Here is a 21515-nt window from a genome sequence, read left to right as displayed (position 1 = left end):
CCAAGCTGACTGGCACCTCATCAAACAGCTGCAGCATGATGGTGAGCACATCCGGATGGGCTTTGTCCACCTCATCGAAGAGCACCACAGCGTTGGGGCACTGCTTCAGCTTCTTGGTCAGCTGGCCACCCTCCTCATGGCCGATGTAGCCTGGTGGGGACCCAATAAATTTGGCCACCTGATGGAAGGAAGGAAATAAGTTAGGAAGGCCTTTCTATGCTTTTAGTTTCCAATATGGGACATGCAACGGTAAGATGGCTTTATATACTGTGTTAAGATTGCCTGTCTCAACAAGGACAATCAGGTTGTCTCTTCGGGTGGAAGGAATCCTGCTGTGATGGGAGAGCAGATGATCTTTTCTGTGTTTACTCTTCAGAGCAAATCGTATGCAAAACAGATCAGTGACCCTGCTGTGTACATATGCTCCCCACAAAGGACAAATCCCAAGGCTCTGGAATTATCTCAGGCCTAATCGACAAGTCACATCAAAATAGCCAGGCAGAGCCCTGTTGACAGGCTCTCCAAACCACACTTCACCAAGGACTCTCACTCACCTCATGCCTCTCCTGGAACTCAGACATGTCAAGCCTGATGAAACCCTGTGTGGAAACAAGCAGGAGTCCATTTGAAGAAGGCAGGGGGAAGGGTTAAGGAGGAGAGATCTCAAATATATTTCGGCTTTTAAGCCACACCAAGCCAAGATTTTCTATCCCATTTTCATGATATAGTTTTTTCTGGCTCCTTGCCTCCTTTTTCTGTCCACTCATCCCCCACGATTCCCTCATGCCCTACCTTAATAAACCCAAGTCGTGTTCCTGCCTTAAATCTGGCTTGGAATGTCTCTTTTTTCAGGCTTCTACTGGGTCTGATCACCACATCATCCACTCATCCCACATTTCCTGAGGGCATACTGTGTGTGCCAAGCACTGGAGCTATGTCTCTGGTCTCTAGCAGCACCTGAGTGGGGCAGGCTGACATGGACAAAGTCAGTCACCATCAGCGTGGGATCATGATGAGATGGAGGGGAGCAACAAGCACCCAGACAGCTCCATGGTGCCCTCAACCTTGCAAGTCTATGTGGGCACATGCCCCTTTTTCTTTTTTTTTAAGTATAGTTGATTTACAAAGTTGTGTTAGTTTCAGGTGTACAGCAAAGTGATTCAGTTATACATACACACACCCACATATATACATATATATATTCTTTTTCAGATTCTTTTCCATTATAGATTATTACAAGATATTGAATACAGTTCCCCGTGCTATAAGTAGGTCCTTATTACTTACCTTTTTAATATATAGTAGTGTGTATATGTTAATCCCAAACTACTAACTTATCCTCTCCCCCTTCTCCCTTTGTTAACCATGAGTTTGTTTTCTACGTCTGAGAGTCTATTTCTGTTTCATAAATAAGTTCATCTGTATCATTCTTTTAGTGTCCACATATAAGTGTACGATACAATATTTGTCTTTCTCTGTCTTACTTCACTTAGTATGATAATCTCTAGGTCCATCCATGTTGCTGCAAATGGCATTATTTCATTCTTTTTTTATGGCTGAGTAGTATTCCATTGTATATATGTACCACATTTTCTTTATCCATTCATCTGTCGATGGACATTTAGGTTGTTTCCATGTCCTGGCTATTGTAAATAGTGCTGCAATGATCACTGGGCTGCATGTATCTTTTCAAATTGGAGTTTTCATCTTTTCTGGATATGTGCCCAGGAGAGGGATTGCTGCGACATACGGTAACTCTATTTTTAGTTTTTCAAGGAACCTCCATACTGCTCTCCACAGTGGCTGCACCAATTTATTTTTATATTATTTATTAAAAAATTTTTTATCACAGTTTTTTAAAAAAAATAAATTTATTTTATTTATTTTTTGGCTGCGTTGGGCCTTCGTTGCTGTGCGCAGGCTTTCTCTAGTTGCAGCGAGCAGGGGCTACTCTGTTGCGGTGTGCAGGTTTCTTATTGCAGTGGCTTCTCTTGTTGTGGAGCATGGGCTCTAGGCACATGGGCTTCAGTAGTTGTGGCTCGTGGCCTCTAGAGTGCAGGCTAATTGTGGCACACGGGCCCAGGTGCTCCGCGGCATGTGGGATCTTCCCAGGCCAGGGATCAAACCCGTGTCCCCTGCATTGGCAGGCGGATTCTTAACCACTGCGCCACCAGGGAAGTCCCTACTTTTCTTTTTTTCTTCTTTTTTTTTTTTTTGCGGTACGCGGGCCTCTCAGTGTTGTGGCCTCTCCCGTTGCGGAGCACAGGCTCCGGACGCACAGGCTCAGCGGCCATGGCTCATGGGCCCAGCCGCTCTGTGGCATGTGGGATCTTCCCGGACCGGGGCACGAACCCGTGTCCCCTGCATTGGCAGGCAGACTCTCAACCACTGCGCCACCAGGGAAGCCCCCTACTTTTCTTTTAAACTAATAAATCTTTCTCATTTATTTATATGTTTTCACTTAAGAGCTATCTAGAATGTAGCTTGCAGCCCTTCTCTCTCCATGGTTGGGCCTAGGGCTGATTTCCAGGGAACTGGCCCCCTGGGGTGAGGCCCGACCATAATTAGCCCCAGGGGAAGAGCACACCCTCTGGAGTGGGATTTGCGAGTTAAAACAAGCAGAATGCCCATGACTTTTCATGAAGAATTTAGGGATTTAGGGCATTATAAGGGCATTCAGAGGCCCTGTCTCTCCACCCAGATCAGGGTTCCCCAGAGACTCCTCAGGCTCCTCTCCTACTGGCACATGCTTCCATCTAAGAGAATGCACCCACTGCCTATGCTTCTCCTGAGAGCTGGGGTTGAGGGAGGGCGTGCCAAGACCCTGAGAGGGAGGTAGCTATGTCTGAAATCCAGGCTATACTCTAGTTCGGTTGCTGGCCAGAAATTCAGTCTGTGATGTATTCTATTTTTTTCTCTGTCCTGTCACTCTGTACGTGAGGTATAGGGTGGCAGAAAGAGCCCAAGGCTTGGCTTCCAGCCCCACTTCTCCACTATCTGTGTGGCCTTGGCTGCTTTCCCTTTTGGAGCTGCAGTTTCTTCCTATATACTCAGGCCCTTATGCCCTCTCGCTGTTTCTCCTTTATGTTATGGCCTGAGGAGAGGACCTAATCCAAGAGGTTGGAAAGGCCTTGGAGAAGTTCTTAAGGTCATGAGGGTGTGTTATCAGAGGACATGGAGCATTAGCCAGCAAGCATCTTCAGAGGGACCCAGGCAGCTTGGCCAAGAGAAACACTGGCTTCAGGAAGTGTGGGAAGATAGACATGGGGAAGCTGGGAGTGCTGCCCAGAGGGAGCAATGAGCTGGAAGCCACGAGATGGGTATCTGGATAATAGGTGACACTCACTGGGCGCTTACTATGTGTCTGGCGATGTTCTAAATAAGCTATAAAGGGCTTAGAATGTGTGTAAGTCTATGAGATAAAAGTAGTATTATCATTCCCACCTTACAGATGAGAAAACCGAGCCACAGATTAAAGTAACTTGCCCAAGGTCACTCAAGCTTGACAATCTGGCTCCAAGCCTGTGCTCTTAGCCACTCTACCCTCCTGCCTCATATTTCCCACTCCATCAATCAGCTGGGCTCTTGGCATCTTCATTTGAAGGGTTCTGAGCTTTGTGTCCAGAACCAGTGTCAATCAATGCCCCAAGATAACAAGGAGTACAGACTTCAGTGCTCACTTACGCTTATGTCAAATTACCTGGGTTCTTATCCTAGTCCTACTGATTTGTTGAGTAACTCTCAACAAATCTAAGGGCTTGATTTTCTTGGCTAGAATAATTTTGGTTTCAAATGATCTTACCTTAGGGTTATCTAGAAGTGAGGCAACAATAATAACAATTATATCTAACATGTACTGATTGCTTACTATGTGCCAAGAATGGTGTTTAGCATTTTACATCATTATCTCACTTAACCTTCATAACAATCCAGTGAGACAGGCACCATTATTGAATCCATTTTACAGATGAGAAAACTGATGTAAACAGAGATCTCAGCCAACTCCACAGAGTAGTTTAGCATTGGACCCAGAGCCCTGCTCTTGATCCCTTCATCATACTGCCACTATAACTGCAGTCGTTAGGGCTTCACCACCCTACTTCAGGATGAAATCACGGAATGCCATTAAGGTTTCTTCTCAAGGATTATTAACCCTAATAATGGGAGTTAAAGCTGCTCAATTTGGGAGAAATAGTAGAGGTTAATGAGAGAAAAATAATAAGCTCACAAGTCTGTTAAACAAATTACAGGACTTCCCTGGTGGCGCAGTGGTTAAGAATCCACCTGCCAAGGCAGGGGACACAGGTTTGAGCCCTGGTCTGGGAACATCTCACATGCCATGGAGCAACTGAGCCCATATGCCACAACTACTGAGCCTTCGAGCCACAACTACTGAGCCCGTGTGCCACAACTACTGAAGCCCGCGTGCCTAGAGCCCGTGCTCCGCAACAAGAGAAGCCACCGCGATGAGAAGCCCGCACACTGCAACGAAGAGTAGGCCCCGCACGCAGCAATGAAGACCCAACACAGCCAAACATAAATAAATTAATAATAAAAAAGAAATTATAAAAATGTGCAAACAAGTCCTTGAGAGGCAGCCAGGTCTGGAGGTATTGTGACTCTTTACAAATGAGGAAACTAAGGATCAGAGAGCCAGAACTTGAATTCAAGTCACCAACTCCCAGGTCAGTGCTCAGTCCTCCTTTACACTGGGCCCTGTACATGACACTTCCCACACATCACTCCGTGGGTCCTGGTGATGTCAGGTACCCTGGTTAGACAGCTTACAGTCCAGAACCCTCAGATTTTGTTTTATTTTTCAATTTTATTTATTTATTTATTTATTTTTGGCTGCGTTGGGTCTTCCCTGCTGCGTGCATGCTTTCTCTAGTTGCCGTGAGCGGGGGCTACTCTTGGTTGCGGTACGTGGGCTTCTCATTGCGGTGGCTTCTCTTGTTGCGGAGCACAGGCTCCAGGCACGTGGGCTTCCATAGTTGTGGCTCGTGGGCTCCAGAGTGCAGGACCAGTAGTTGTGGCGCACGGGTGTCGCTGCTCTGCGGCGTGTGGGAACCTCCTGGACCAGGGCTTGAACCCTTGTCTCCTGCATTGGCAGGCGGATCCCCAACCACTGTGCCACCAGGGAAGCCCAGAACCCTCAGATTTTGAAGGCAGGTTTCAAACATGCCTGTTACATGTCCAGAGAATGTCTATGCTAGACATAGATGCTGTAATGAGTTGGTCCTCAGGGCTGGTGAAGGTAGAAGTTTTATAGAAGCAACAATTATGATTTAAAAATAAAATACATGGTTATATTGGGCTTCTCATGCCTCTCATCTCCCTATGTGACATGGGGACAAATGGACAAGTTTATAATCTAGCCTCCTCTTGTGGCTGAGAACAACAGTTCTGAGAGAAGAGTTGAGAGACTGGATTCTGATTTTACTTCTTCCCCTAACAGGTGACTCTGGATGCTTAACGCTGTAGGGTCTCAGTTCTCTCATCTAAAAAGTGGGTCTAATTTAGCATTTATGCTATCTTCCTTATAGGATCAAATAAGACAATGGATGGGAGTACTGCTGTGGAAAGTACAGAGTGATGAATAAATATAAGACAAGGGATCAGGCACTTACTGGGTGGTAGAACCTGTGTTCTCTGTGATTCATAGTATCTCACTTGATGCTCACGACAACCTTAGACACAGGACTGATTAGCTTCACTTTGAGGCAAGAGCTGAAACTTAAGAGGGGTAAAGCAACCCGACTAGGACCAGTAGAACCTGTGCCAAGGAATGGCTGACTCCAGAGCCTGGATCATCCAGGCCACTGACTCCAAGTGGTGACGGTGTTAACTCCGTCTCCTAGGTGAGGCATGTACTGAAGGATGCTATCATCAGCTTTCAGGACACACTGCACTGATGGAAATCTGCCTCTTGTTTAGATGCTCCAACTGAAAAATGACCTGCATCATCAGTCTTTTATCAAGCCCCTTCTCCTTTCTACACCAGCAAGTCAGCAGATACCTTCCTTCTACTTCCACTGTGTATGAAGACATATTAAGACAGCTTGGATAAGGAGATTATGATTTGTAATTAAATATTAACCTTTCTGACAGTATTAAAATTAAACCACTCGGAATTCTTCATCCCTAATCAGGTGGTTCCTGCCCATAACTGCATCTTCCCTAATAGTCTTGCTAGTTTATGGCCCTTTCCAGAGTGCTAATTGTTTCAATCGCTGCCAACCTGATGAATTGTCTTAAAAACGCTATTTCGGTTGGAGCATATTAGCATGCCATGTGCTGCTTCTTGCCTGCCTGCCTGCCTGCCTGTTGAGTGGGTCTGCTCTAGCTTTGGTTGAGACAGCTCACAGACAGCTACTGGCAGAGTCAGTAGAAGGGGGCTATGAATGCAGCTCAGAAGGACACAGCCTGAGCTACCTTGTTTCTGTGGCTGCCAGGCCCTCAGGGAGGTGGTGAAGGGGGAGCTAGGCAAAAGCAGGAAAGGAGGTGGCCAGGACTCTGTTGCTGGCAGTTTGGCTGGCGGAGGCCTGGGCAATTCCTCATCACCTCAGCTGGGGAGGCTTTCCACAGAAAGTAGGCAAGGGCATCCAGGGTCATGGGCAACCTGTGATGCCTCCACACTGGGAAGGCCAGTAGGAAGAAGAATGTGTGGCTTTAAGTTGAAATGTTTCTGCAATCTCCAAGGACTGCTCTGACATTTCTGTCTGTGTGAAAGTATTTCCTGTCAGTCTAGAAAGTCAAACTGAGCAGGCCTTGGAAAGCCAGAGTCTGAATAAGGGGATGGGCACAGCCCTGTCCTATGGAGAATCCAGGCCTCTGGGTCATGGGAAAAAGGAGACTGACCACCTCATAGCTTAGGGCATTAAGAAATCATGTTTAAAAGCTCATGTAGAATGGGGCTTCCCTGGTGGCGCAGTGGTTGAGAGTCCGCATGCCGATGTGGGGGACGCGGGTTTGTGTCCCGGTCCGGGAGGATCCCACATGCCGCGGAGCGGCTGGGCCCGTGAGCCATGGCCGCTGGGCCTGCGCGTCCGGAGCCTGTGCTCCGCAACGGGAGAGGCCCCAGCAGTGAGAGGGCCGCATACCGCAAAAAAAAAAAAAAAAAAAAAAAAAAAGCTCATGTAGAAAAGCAAATCCTCTTATTTCTACTTTTCTCCTACAGGTCTGAGACTCCCTCTAGCATGGCCTTGATGGCACTGGACAGTAGTGATATGTTTCTAAAGCTGTCTCCCCCTCAATACTGAGCTCCTCAGGGCAGGGGAGTGTCTTAATGAACGCTGTATTATCAGGATCTAGTACAATACCCGGCACAGAGTAGATGCTTAGAAATGTTGTATAAATGAATCTCACTGGGTTCTCCCAAGTGCCTCAAGAGTCAGGCAGGGCAAGGATTATTCATCCTATTTCACAGATGAAGAAATTGAGGCACAAAGAGGTTGAATAACTTGCCCAAATTCCTGGAGCAACTGGTGGCCAAGTTGGGGCCATAGCTGAGGCCTGCTTCCTGGGCCAGGGCCCATCTTTTTGATTGGCTATTGCCAGATTCAGGGAGCCTAGGATTTTTTGGGCTAGCAGGAGTGGTGAGCTCTCCATGGCCTGCCAATTGGGCGTAGATCCCAGCCCTTACCTTTTTGGCATCTTTGTGCATATATTTGGCTGTCTGCTTGGCCAGTTCTGTTTTTCCTAATAAGAAGGAAAAGAGAAGTGTTGGGTTAGGACCAGATGACTATCTCCTGTGATGAAAGCATATTAGAAATGCATGGATGCTGGAAATAATGTATGTTATGGATGGGAATGTTGAGGCTCAGAGAGGGTCAGTGACTCTCTCAAAGTCACCAAGGGAATTAATGGTAAAACTGGGACCAGAAACAAAGTCTGCATTGCATCTTGATTTTTTGTGGATGGGGATTGAAGCCTTTTCTCTACAGCAGCATCCTAAGAGTGAGAGGTTGACTCCTACAATCCAGAGCCATCCTGTCCTTTGAAGCCCAGCATAAACCTTGCCTGTCCTAGGAGCACCCTGACTTCCTGGCTCACTGCACTGTATCTCTCTGGACACCCAAGGTCTTGCCATCCAGCCAGGCCCTGGAGCCACAGGCCAAATAGAGGCTGGGAGAGGATAAAAAGCACCTCTCCTTGGCTTCACAGCCTTGCTTTGTAACATAAAGAAGGAATGATAATACCGAAGTGGTGGCTCTGAAGGGCCATTTGGCATGATGGTCAAGCCTTTGGAAGTCACTATCCGGTATGGGTCAAGTTCTATAGTATCATGTGAGGTAATGGTAACCCTTTGGGACCCTACATCTGAGGGAGCACCCATGAAGATGCTGAGAGGGGAAGAGGAGGCAACAGATGCATGAAATTCCCTATCAAGACAATGGGAGAGAGAAAAACAAAAAGACAACGGGAGGTGGTGGTGGTGTGGTGGTGGCAGTGGGAAGTATCTGTGAGGGCAGAGAGTGAGGGGGTGAGAATGCCTCAGATAATCCAGCCCAAATGGCTATAAAAATCCCCGACCCATTTCACTGCAACCAATTTTGCTATGCACTTAGCACTGTGCTGGCCATCAAGGGCTTTCTTTAGCTTCCTAGAGGGTTATGTCCCAGGCTACACTAGATAAGGCTGGTGCACTGGGCAGTGGAGGTGGTTCAGTTCCTAAAGGGCAGCCTCTGGGGTTGCAGAGTGGCTGGACCAGGACTCACAGGACCCCAAGGGCCTGGCCTTCCAGGTGAAGTAGGTCCTGCACCACAGCTTCCAGAGGGAGGGGCATAATTCCAGCTGTTCCTAATGTGACAGATGATCCTCTTGCTGGCTCTGTAATTTGGAGGAAGTTGTTCTGGGAGCTAGATTTGAATGAGAGGTGGGTCGTGTGACTCTGGCCCATAGCAGCTGGGGCTCCCCCAGCTCTCCTTCCCCACAGGCTGATCTACTTCCAGTTACCTATTCCAGATGATCCCAGGAAGAGGAAGACCAGAGGGTGTTCTTCGTCGTACCAGCCATTCTCCTTCCTCCGGATCGCTATGGCCAAACACATAAGACGGGAGGACAGGGAGGGAGGCAGATAAATCAATGACACAAAAGGCAGGATAATTATCACTAAGTATACAATATGTTTTACTGCTCTGCGCCCACTCAAAGTCCTCACTACCATTAGTGCTGCCTAATCTGATTAGCTGGCAAGGCCCCTAGAGACACCTAATCAGGTTAGCATGGATTTGGAAAGCTGCCCAGAGCAGATTTCGGATAAAGTTTTCCAGGATGAGCACTCAGCGTTGCCAAGGAAACTGAAAGGCGGGTGGATGGTGAATGGAGGTGAAGGGGGTGGGGGGGTGGTGAAGGAGAATTCGAGAGGAACTTTAGCTCTCCACTGGTAACCCATCTACTCACCACTGGCAGGAGTCTGAGCCTGCCCCTATGCAAATAGGAGAGGCAGAAGCCCATGTCAGGCCCTTGGGGATCTGGGGTGTGAGCTCTGAACTCTTTCCCATTTGGGGGAACTAAGGTCTCATCTGCTGTTAGGAAATACAGCCAAATGCACTTTCTGGAAGCCAATGAAGGGTAGTGTGGAGCTCAGGGCATGGAAGGGTGAGCCACCTGGTTAGCACCTCCACCAACATGGCCTCCACTGGGCAGAGGTAGGGGAACGGGAATAAACATGTACTAGGTTCCCCAGGGCTCAGCTCTGCTAGAGTGAGTGCTAACCTCTCCTCTTCAAGGGTTCTATGTGCAAGATGAGGAAATTAAGTGCCCAACCACAGAGTGGGAGAGTCAGGCTCAGAAGCATCACTCAAGTGTAAGAGTAGGAACAGAATGAGGCAGAACAATCAGAAGAATCATTTATTAAACATGCTATCTGCTAGGCCCAATGGAAAAATCGCCAACATTTTATTACTCAAGACCCATACCCTGAGTGGAAAATATTATTTTCAACTCCATCATACTGAACAGGAAACTGAAACAAGAGATAAAGAGATCTGCCCAAGTCACACAACTAGTAGATTACCAGCTGACTGGTGGAGATGTTAGAGTTGCATCTCTAAATGTGTCTTCTTTTTTTGTCACATATGGTTACTTACAAAAGCTAGTATCAATTTGGGTTGCCATAAACGGAAACACGGCCGTCAGAAGAAGGAAGGAGAGAGACCATTGTGCAATGTCAAGGTCATCCTGCAGATGGAACAGCATATATGGTCTGGTCCCCAGAGCGTTAAGGGGAGATGAGCAAAAGGATATATGTCAGAGGACAAGGCATGGAAACCAAGTCAATGGAGGAAGAGTTGACAGTCTTAGGGAAGCATCGTCCATTCTTGAGGTGCAAAGATCCTAAATGCTATACTGTGTGGTATAATCTGTGTGGTTGGGTTTCAAAGAAGCGGCTGGAGAGATCAGGGAAGGCTTTTGGAAGAAGTGGGACTGATGACAGATCACAGAGACTGGGTGGGATCTGGAGGGGGCAAATGCAGCAGCATGACAGAGGTGGAGAGACAGGAATGAACATGAGTACTTGTGGGTGGGATCAGATCAAAGAGGTCTCGAATCCCTGTCTTAGGAGTTCAGGTCCACACTGTGGGCTTTGTCACCTCAATCTCTAATGCTTCTACCTAAGATACTTTCTAGTTCTGGCCTCAGCAGAAAAAAAAAACTGTGCAACCTCATGGACACCAGACTAGCCACTCTGCCTGCTCGGGAGATACTCCCTGAGACTCCTGAGAGGGGCCTGAGAAAACACTGTCTAACCTCTCCCTTGGGCTAGGTCTCAGATCATCTCTAAACTGACTGGCTTGGTCCTCTGGAAGGCCTGGCCATGATGGGAATCCACAGACCTCATAGGTATCTGAAGGCTGGGGATGAAGATGGAGAAGTCCCAGCCTGGTGAGAGGGAGCCCCCAGTGTCCTGACAGAAACAAGACCCTGTGGGTGAGGGTATTTGGGGAGGTGGAGATACTGTAAAATGGCAAAGGCTAGACTTCTGTGAACATTATGTGTGGATGTGTGTTGAGGCAAGGGTGACAGAAGGGGTTATATGAAAGGAGTCACACTCTTCCAAAAGTTGGCTAAGTTGAGAATCTAGGTTGGAAAGAAGCTGAGCAAAAACTGGATTCAGGCTTCATGGGGGTATTTGGGGAGGCAAAAGTATCCAGGCATCACTCAGACAGGTGGCCTGGGGGACCAGGGTTCCCCAGGTGTCATGAACCTGAGGTTCTGATCTTGACTTCTCTTTCAGGAAGCTTCCCAGCCCACCAAGAGCTGCATGCCTCTGGGCTATGCAGTTCAAAAACACCATGGAGAATGCGGAATTGGATTACGCCAGGGGCCATCTTTTCCCCCTTCTTTTCTAATAATGCACCTGGGAGAGAGCTCTTTATAATGCCAAGCAGACTCCACTGCACAGCTGTCCCTGGTCAATTCTGCCAGACCCAGGGCATGAGTCTGGGGTGGGCTTGATCTGGGCTCCCCGTGAAACAGGCAAAATGCCAACCATTAAACAATTACAACTCTGGATATTTCTAATAATATCTGAAGAGAAAAATGGCCAAGCAGATGGCGTCCGACAGAATGAAAAATGGAAGCAGCTACGAAAGACCGGGGAAGGCGGGCCCTGGGGTGTGTGGTTGGCAGGGTGGGTGAGGACCAAGGCTGGGTGCCTCAGGGTTCTGTCAGGCTGGGGCAGAGGCTGGGACAGACAGAGACCTGGATAGGCCCATTTGGGATGTGGCCACAGGTATTGGTGCTCTGTGGACAAGCAAATGCAGCAACTTCCTCTGCTAGCACTTCAGAGTCTGTAAAGAACTTCTGTAGACATAACTTCATTTGAGGCTGGTTATGAACCCATGAGGTTGGCAGGGCAGGTAACCTGATTCCCATTTTACAGACGAGGAAATATATATAAAGAAGTTAGGTGACCTGCTCAAGACTACACAGGTAAATAAATGAACCTGGGCTTTAACCCTGGCTCTGGCTAGCTCCTGAGCATGAACTGGTGCTTCAGGAGTTTAGAGAAAGGAGTTGGCTCTCCCCTACCACAACATCTCCTCATTCCCTCGCCTCACCTGGAAAGCCACCGCACTGCAGTCTTCCAGTCTGGCTGTCTCAGCCATTCCATACATGGTCTCAGGAGCCCCTGCCCCTGACCATATCCTGACCACTGCTCTCTGGGCTTGAGATGGTGTCAGGTTCCCTGAGCAGGCAGCTCAGCCCCTTCTCTGGCCAGTCCCATCTCTGAAAGCTCCAACAGGTTTGGCAGCCTCTCCACATGCTGAGCCAGCTCCAGGGCCTCCTTGCTGGGTTCTTCCCCTTACCAGAACGTCTTCTCCTAACCATGTCAACCACTACCAGACCATCCTAAGTCTCACCTGCAACAACTCTTTCCTGTTTATTCCACCACATCACATCTGTTCCATTAACTCCTATGTTCATCTATGGGGCAGTATGATGGAGAGGGCAGGAGTTACAGGACCTAGTTTGGAGTCCTGGCTCTGCCACTTATTAGTTGATTGACTTTGAGTAAAACACTTACTGATTTAGAGGCTTGGTTTCTTCATTTATAAAATGGGAAGAGCCATACATGCTCAGTCAGCCCCACGTGAAGATTAAAATGAGTTAATGGCTATAGTATAGTATAGTTAATGGCTATAAGTTGCAAAGAATGGAATAATAATAAAAATAATGGTAGTCATAGCAGCAGTAGTGGCAGCTGCCATTAGCTTTGCTATTTTACAGATCTCTCTTTCATCCTTACAATAATTCAGAGAAGCAGACATTACCTCCATTTTACAGAAGAAGAGACTGAGGCTCAAAGGGGGGCAGTGGAACAGGTTTCATCTGTCTCTGCCCTCGTATCAGGGGGAGGGTGTGCCTCAACCTGTGTATTCCGTGGGTGCATGTGCTAGGCATTCTATTTCCTGAGGGACTCTTGCCCATCACTGGTTTAATGTGTGCTGACTAAATGAATTAATTCTTGGTTTTTCTGGAATCACAAGGGGAAAAGAACAGACACTTCAACTCCCAATTTACAGAGAAGAGTGAGGCCTGGACCCAACAGTCTCTTATGGCTTCAACTGGTTACTACTACTACTACTACTACTACTACTACTACTACTACTACTACCCTTGGGTGAATAAGGTTTCCACTCTCTTCTTAACCTCTCTCCAGGGAGCCTTATTCATTTGCTCAGCAAAAAAGCTCTGTGTTGAGTGCTGGGGCACCTACAAAGAAGCCTAAAACAAGGTTTGTGCCTTTTGGTTGAACGCTGCTATGAAAACTGTGGGTTCCAAGTGGGATGGGAGCAACTGGGAGAAGTGTGGGAAGAGCCATTTGTGCCTGAAGTATGAGGGAGAGATGGCCAGGCAGTCTGGGTATGAAGGGACATTCCAGAGGAAAGCCCTGGTGTGTGCAAAACCAAAGTGAGACAAAAGTACTGCCTCCTCCTCCCATGCCAGGCCTCTGCCTCCATCTAGCTCAAGGTTCTGGGGGAGTCTGGGCAGGCTGACTCTTCTTTCCTGTAAGTTCTGGTGATGCAGTGGGAGAGATTTTTTTAACCTAACTGGAACATGTTTGTTCCATGCTTGTGCCACCTCCTAGGGAAACCTGTCCTTCAGAGGGACTCCACGGCTGAGTCATCTAAATGTCTATTAGCAATTTCCTAGCTAAGCTTATAGGTTCGAGGAGCACAGCTCAAGAAGTATCTGCTGACTGAGTGGATACTGGTGCCTTGGGTTTGGTGGATGATGAGAGAGAGTTCTCTTCTTAGTCTGTAAGGATTAGTCTTTCTGAAGACAAACTATTGCTACTAAGGGGTTACGTATTAAAATTGCAAAAAACAGCTTTTGTGGAGCCCACCCATTCTATGTGCCTATGTGCATGCTGTGAGGTAAGGGATCCCTGAAGGGAAGATTGACACCCTTCCAGAAAGAGGCTGAGATCAGAATTTGTGCTGAGGAGAGGTAGAACGTCAAGATGGTCTCAGACTTTGTTCATTTGAGTTCACTTGAGTTCAACCTTTTACACACCTGTGTACCAACCCTGGGGAAACAGACCTGAATGAGAGGTAGTTCCTGACCTTGGGAGGGAGAAAGACCACTGATGCCATGTGGTAAGTTCAGTTTTAAAACATGTCCACGGGAAGCCCAGAGAAAGGGCCCTGCACCCAGGTGGAGGGCTAAGGAAGGCTTCCTGGAGAAGGCCTCGGTGTTGAGGGTCCCGGCAGGTGAGTGGAAGGGCAGGGCAGTCCAGACAATAAGAATGGCAGGCGCACAGGAGGGACACCTGAAGTGGTGAGGTGGGGAAGTGGAACTGTAAGAAGTTTTCTAAATCAGTCACTGCCTCTCTACAACTCAGGGATGACCTGGATGCATTTCTCAGATTAGAAACAGGACTCCAAGGGAGGGTCCAGAAAGGTGCAGTGCTTAGGAAGATTACATTTTTGGATTAGTCAAAGAGGGACGTGGAGCACAAGACAGGATGGTGCGCCTACTGTGTGCACATGGCTGATGTTGAGATTCTGAATTCGGGACAGACCTTGGAAGAGCAGTCAAGGTGGTAGAGCTTCTCGGGGGAGTTCATGGGCTTGAGTCAACTGGGACCAGATGCAATGGGTTCTGGGGACAGGCCCCTGGTCAGAGGGAGCGACAGGGTGTGCAGGATGACCTGCTGCCCAGAAAAAGCTTCTTGGAGCAGGTCTGGGGAAAAGGGGTCAAAGGCTGAGTAGTATGGGTGTTGTAATTAACTATTTCGCTACAGTCACATTCCTAGTATGCTTGTGAACAACTAGAAAGCAGGCTTACAGCTTCTCTTCTTTCCTCAGAGCACATCAGAGATGGACAAAGGGCCATACCAAAATAATTAATCTGACAAACTTCACTAAGCATCTACTTCGAGCAGAGCGCTGTGCCAGGACATGGGAAAACAAAAATGATTCAGTCATGGTCTCTGCCCTCAGGAGTCTACAGTCTATTGCTCCTGAACTGAGTTAGGCTAAGTAAAAACCAGCCCGAGTATGGGAGGCGGGCAGGGCTGGGGTGGGGAAGGGGCCAGAAGAAAGGGAATTACAAGTAGAGGGGGCAGAATCAACAAATGCAGGCAGGAGATCAACACAGCACATGCGGGGTAGCAGAAGCAGCCGTTTTGTGCAGTGCCAGGTGGGGATGGGTGGGGGCAACCTAGGAGGGGGAGCAGCAGGGGTAGGCCCTGTGTGCCAGGCTAGGGCAGCCACTCAAAGATTTTAAATGGGTTTTTTTTTTCCCCCCTACACTTTACAAAGCTCACTCTAGCTGGGGAGAAGTGATTACAGGGAAAGAAAAGGAGGCAGAGACACCAGTGAGGAGGCCACTGCTTGGTTCACATGGGAGATACTGAGGTCCTGAGCTGGGGCAGCAGTATTAGGAACAGAGGGGAGAAGAACAGAGAGTTACAATGATAGAACTTGATGGGCTGTGAGGGGTGAGGGGGAGGGAAGGACCAAGGAAACACCTAAGTTTCTATTTAGGAGACCAGGGAACGGTAGTGCCTTTACTGAGACAGGAACATGGGAGGAGGGTGGGTTGGAGGAGGGGGGCGGAGTCTAGCTCTGAATGGGCTGAATAGACAACTGCTTGCGTTTCTGAGGATGGTGGGACACAGAGGCTCTGAGCTCCCAGGAGGTCTGCCCAGTAGAACAGGCATCCTCCCCTTCCCCATGTTCAAGAACGGCTCTGCATTCTGGATAGAGAGCCTCACTTTCAATGTCAGTGCTCTGGCTTGTGGTCTGTAGGTTGGTCCTGCTTTGGCTCCAGTGACCCCAGAAGACCAGAGAGGCCATGGGGGCCTGGGCTGTGGGGCTGGTGCTTTATCTCCTCCATTTGTAAGGCGGTAACTGTGCGCCAGCCTTGCTAGAAGCCCTGCAGCTGGGGATCACACTGATAAATTCACTGTATTACTTTGCACAAATCAATATCCCAGCACTTACCAGGGGTTGATGTGACCGAAATTGGTTTCAGTCAATTCGTGAGGGTAATAAATGGCCATTTATCAAATCAATTCATTCTGCGGCACTTCTCTGCCTGCCCATCCTCGTGGTACCCCTGGGGTGCCAGGCTCCATCCATCCAGCCCCCAGCACATATCTGACACTAGCCTAGAGGACTCAGGGAGGTCTGGCCTACCCTCTAGATCCGCCTCCCTCTCCTGCACCTACTTCAGTCTTGAGGTCCTGAGGCACTGGCTGCTGCTTACCTGCCACAAATTCCAACCCAAAGAGTGCCTCATGCTTCACCTGAGTTTGTAGCTGAACACAATCTATTATCAGTGTGATCCTGGCTGCAGGGCCTCTAGCAAGGTGGGTGCACAGTTACTGCTTTACAAATGGAAGAGAACATACCAACCCCTCAGCCCAGGCCATCCACGGCCTCTGTATCTTTTCCAGCATCACTGGAGCCATAGCAGGGTCAACCTACATACCACAGGACAAAGATCTGCCTCCAGATCTGAGGCAGTTCGGGTGACAGAATGGAGCTTTGGATAGAAGGAAGCACTCGGGGCAGACATTTTGACAGGTCCTAGGAGGTGGGGAGTGGAATCATCTACTCCTGCTCTGGGCCAAGGGCAGGGACAGACAAGGTGATGTAGGACCTGGGGAAGAGACCAGTCTGGGGCTGGGACTAGGGATAAGTCCCGGGTTGAAGGAAATAACTGTGGGCCTGACCTGTAGAGCACAGTACCCAACCCTAGGTGGTAAACATCTTGAGGAAGGGGACTAGATTTTGTTGAGTGCTATCTGGTACACGCTGGAAGAAGCATGTGCTTTACAGTCCGACAGTCCTGGATTTGGCTCCCCGGTACAGAGATGAGGAAACTGATGCTCAAAGAAGCTGAATGACCAGCCTGAGCTGCACAGCTGGTAAGTGGCCCACCTATGATTTGAGCCCTGGTTGATCCTCCCTCTCCCCCCAGCTACTTCTGGGAGCTTCATAGCTTATGGGCTTGAGAAGCTGGTGAGTAGCAGGAGGTAAGAGGAGCAGGCAACCTGCTGGGAAAGGGCTGTGTAAGAAGTGGGGGGAAAATATCATGATGGCAGCTGCAGTTCTGGCCCAAGTGGACATGGGACTCCAGCAGGATATGCTTTCTCAGATCTCTGCTAGGTCACCTGTCTCTCCCATGGGCTCCTCCTCCTCTCTTCTTCAACTCAAGAGTTCCCAGGTCTCCTTCCCCTCCACCTCAGACACAGAGTGCGGTGTTGCCACCTCCAAGGTGGTGGCTGAGGGTGGCTGTCTGTATCCAGACCCAAAAGGGCAGCCTGGTGTGGTCTGGGCCTGAGTAGCAGGAACTTGTGTATTCATAAAAGCTTTCCCTGGCTCCTGTGTGTGCCTGCAGGCAGCTTTCTGACCTCTAGCTGGTGAGGCAGCTCTGGTCTATGGGCTCCTCTTTTTTTTTTTTTTAAATTAATTAATTAATTTTGGTTGTACTGGGTCTTCTTAGTTGCGGCAGGTGGGCTCCTTAGTTGCAGCTCGCCAGCTCCTTAGTTGCAGCATGTGGACTCCTTAGTTGTGGCAGGCATGCTCCTTAGTTGCAGCTCCAGGGCTCCTTAGTTGCAGCTTGCTGGCTCCTTAGTTGTGGCAAGTGTGCTCCTTAGTTGCGGCATGTGAATTCTTAGTTGCGGCATGCATGTGGGCTCTAGTTCCCTGACCAGGGATTGAACCTGGGCCCCCTGCATTGGGAGCGCGGAGTCTTACCCACTGTGCCACCAGGGAAGTCCCTATGGGCTCCTCTTATTCACTGATGGTCAGGCCCCTGATGAGGGGCTCACGAGCCTACTGGTGTGTGAGGCATCTGGTGAATACTTGCAAAAACGACGTTGATGACAGATATAATGAGAAATTAACAGTCCCACTGGTGTGTGAGGATGATGGAGATTGGGCTGGGCTTAGTGTGTCACAGGGGTGACTGCCTTCATTGTTCAATGACTCCTCTAATAGGTTTCCTAGGGCTGACAAAGCCACTCCAGAATGTTCCAGAGGGGCACCACAATTTCAGACTCATTTCTCCTTTTACTGGCGAGAACTGGTGCTGGCCTTGGCAGTCGCTGGGCTGCATCTGGTGGGACTAGATGCAGCATCAGATGCAACATGTGAGTGGGACTGACCACGACATCACAGGGAAGAGGTTTTTAATTTTCTTTTTTTTTTTTTTGGCCAAGCCACGTGGCACGCGGGATCCCAGTCCCTGACCAGGGATTGAACCTGCACCCTCTGCAGTGGAAGCGCAGAGTCCTAACCACTGGACCTCCAGGGAAGTACCGGAAAGAAGTTTTTAAACTTGAGCTGAGCATCAGATTGCCTGCAGGGCCTGTTAAAACACAGATTTCTGGGGAATTCCCTGGGGGCCCAGTGGTTAGGACTCTGCTTTCACTGCCGAGGGCATGGGTTCAATCCTTGGTTGGAGAACTAAGATCCCATAAGCTGCATGGCATGGCCAAAAAAATAAATTAAAAAATAACCCCCAAAAACAAAACCCACAGATTTCTGGGGCCCCCTGCGAGAACTTCTTATTCCATAGGTCTGGGCTGAGGCCTCAGATCTACATTTCCAACGAGTTCCCAGAGGATGCTGGTGCTGCTGGTCCAGAGAGCACTTTGAGAACCAATGCCCTGGGGGATACCCCTTGTCTAGGCCAGGCATAGAGTTCCACTGACCTTACCTCACCTGTCTGAGGTCACCCTCAGGGAGTCATGCACCTGAGTAGAGGAACAATAGTGAGGCCACCATCCTGAGCAGAATCTCAGTTTGATATATCTCTCTAGTGGGATCTGCATGGGGAGGAGGGCCATTAGATTAGGAGTTACACCAGCAGGCAGTGTAGCTCCCAGGGGTCAAAGTATCGGACATAAAGAACTTCTGAGGTGGAGAAGAAGGCACTCAAGACTTGTTCAGAATATTTTCCCCAAAATTGAACCAGCTGCTGACAAATTATACTGAAGTGTGGCAGAGTCCTGTGCTGGGAGACAGAAGATAAAAGTTCTAGTTCTGGCTCAACTGCTACATTACTAGTGATGGACAAACTCTTGTTCCTCTCTGGGTCTCAGTTTCCCTACCTGAAAAATGGGGGTGGGGTGGGGGCAGTAGACCAGATGAAGGTTAGAGTTAAATTCAAAGCATACGAAGGCAGCCTTGAGCAAATTACTGAAGTGCTCTGTCTCAGCTTCCTCATCTGTAAAAGAGGAATTTAATGGCACCAACCTCATAGGGTTGCTGTAAAGATTAAATGACACAACATATGCAGAGAGCTTAGAACACTGCCTGGAACATAGGAAGTATTCAACAAATGTTATGTTGTAATATTATTAGCCACTTCTCCCCAGCATGGAGACAGCAGGACTACAGCTCACTAGGGCAGACCGCGAGCTTCCTTGCCCTTTTGGTGCAGGCCAGCATCTCGCATACTCACCAGCACCTACTGTGGCGATGGCACTCTCCTGGCCAATGATGTGCTCCTTCAGCCGCTGCTCCAGGGGAAAGCGGCGCCGTTCCTCGGCCTCACGTTTCCGCTGCTTCTCTTGGTACTGTGGGGAGAGAGGGAAGCTGGCTCAGGAGTGCTGGGCCCAGGAGGATCCTAGTTTCATTCTATCCTCCAACCCAGGAGGGAAAAACACAGGGTTTTTTCTCTGAGGGTCCTGATGCACAGCTCTGGCTCATGACCACTGGAGGCTGGCCCAGTCCTCCCCCTGCCCCTCGACCTAGGCCTCACCTCATCTCCCTACCTCGGGTGGCCACTGCTCAGGGGTCCTGCCTCACCCTGCTAGTAAGTACTGCTAGTAAATTAACCCTTGACTCTGGCGTCTGACAGAAGATTTGGTTCGAATCTCACCTCTATCACTTACAAGATGTGCTCATTACCTGGGGCAAGTTACTTTGCCCCAGTTTTCTCCTCCGTAAATTGGGGATTAAATATGATAATGTATATAGAATGTGCCTAGCATCATGGCTGATGTGCACTGAGTGCTTACAAATATAGGTTCCTTTCCTTTTCCACTTATCCTCTTTTTCTATAAATTTATTTATTTATTTATTTTATTTTTGGCTGTGTTGGGTCCTTGTTGCTGCACGCGGGCTTTCTTTTAGTTGTGGTGAGTGAGGGCTACTCTTTGTTGCGGTGCGTGGGCTTCTCACTGTGGTGGCTTCTCTTGTTGCAGAGCACGGGCTCTAGGCGTGCAGGCTTCAGTAGTTGTGGTCCACGGGCTCTAGAGTGCAGGCTCAGTAGTGGTGGCGCACAGGCTTAGTTGTTCCACGACATGTGGGATCTTTCCAGACCAGGGATGGACCCGTGTCCCCTGCATTGGCAGGCGGATTCTTAACCACTGCACCACCAGGGAAGTCCTCCACTTAACCTCTTGGAAACCATTTTGGTTTTTAAACCAGAGCTACGAACACCCTCTACTTCAATGATACTGCATTTCAATTAAACACAACTATTCAGCAATTGCTGTGTGCCTGGCCCTGTGCATGCAATGATGGAAAGGTGGGGCAGGGGGAAGGAGGAGGATTATACCCTGCCCCCTGGGAGGTTTAGATGATGCTGAGTGCCTGGCATGTGTCTGGCCTCCGGCTTGGTCCATTTCAGAAAAGGCAGATGGAGGAGGCCCGAGCTTGGTCCTGCTGCGAGGGAGAAGAGAAGAGCCAGGCCTTGCTCTCAGGAAGCTCAAAGTTGTGCAGGGGAGGTGAGGCAGGGTCTGTACACAAATACTACTCAGGCAGAATTAGCCATTTCCCTCATGGTTCCAAAGCATGTGTGCCTATTTCTAGTCTTGTACCTATCACTAAAAAAAAAAAATTACTTGAAAACCAGTTTGTTGCATGTGTGTGATTCTGTCTTCCAAATCAATTATGAGCCCCCTGAGGGTAGGCACTGCCTTTTACTCACTGCTATTCCCGGCACGGGTCCTGGCACAGTGGAGGCATCTGGTGAATATTTGCAAAAATGAAGTTGATGACAGATATAAAGAGAAATTAACAGCTAGACTGGGTGATGTAGGAGTACAGAGAAGGGAAGGATACATAAAGCACGGAATAATTCTGGGAGACAGGAGGCTTGAAGGAGCTGGAATACTGGGCTAGGTGGGAGCTGTGGGACTATCTGGAGACTGGGCAAGGAGGGGTGAGTGTGTGGGTCTGATGATAAAGCATTTATGGAGGCCAGGGGATGGAGGGTGGGGGAAGGAAACAGGTCTTGAAGTGGGATGGAAAGACCTGGGTCTTCAGGAGGCTTCTTTCCCCTAGGGGCCCTGTAATACTGACAGCTTTCTAGAAAGCGAGCTGCCAAGGTATGGCCCTGTCACAAAAGTTGTGGCTGCAGATTGCTCTTGCAGGGAGAGTGGATGAAAAATACCTGCTGCTTGGGCAGTGTTTTCCTGTTAAGGTAGTGACCTTGACAGAAGTTAAAAAAAATAAATAGCAAACAATCCAATTTCGGCTGTTGCTATCAGTCTGTAACTGAAAGCTCCCATCAGTTCCGGGGTTTCATACGGAGCA

General features: G+C 48.9%; 1 protein-coding gene across 2 annotated transcripts in view; it reads right to left on the bottom strand.

Moving 5' to 3' along the window:
• Window positions 1-21515, bottom strand: part of CLPB (ClpB family mitochondrial disaggregase) — a 145739-nt gene that overhangs the window by 7961 nt on the left and 116263 nt on the right. For both annotated transcript variants that reach the window (XM_082844678.1, XM_082844677.1), the window contains 5 exons: window positions 19435-19549; window positions 8959-9036; window positions 7646-7701; window positions 555-599; window positions 17-178 (listed from right to left, as the gene is read on the bottom strand). In XM_082844678.1, the coding sequence (XP_082700804.1) occupies window positions 17-178; window positions 555-599; window positions 7646-7701; window positions 8959-9036; window positions 19435-19549 (456 nt within the window). The remainder of the gene's footprint in view (window positions 1-16; window positions 179-554; window positions 600-7645; window positions 7702-8958; window positions 9037-19434; window positions 19550-21515) is intronic.

The sequence above is a fragment of the Leucopleurus acutus genome (genome assembly GCF_964270905.1).
Source record: "Leucopleurus acutus genome assembly, chromosome: 8".
Taxonomy (NCBI): Eukaryota; Metazoa; Chordata; class Mammalia; order Artiodactyla; family Delphinidae; genus Leucopleurus; species Leucopleurus acutus.
This window is presented reverse-complemented; position numbering and strand designations above follow the sequence as displayed.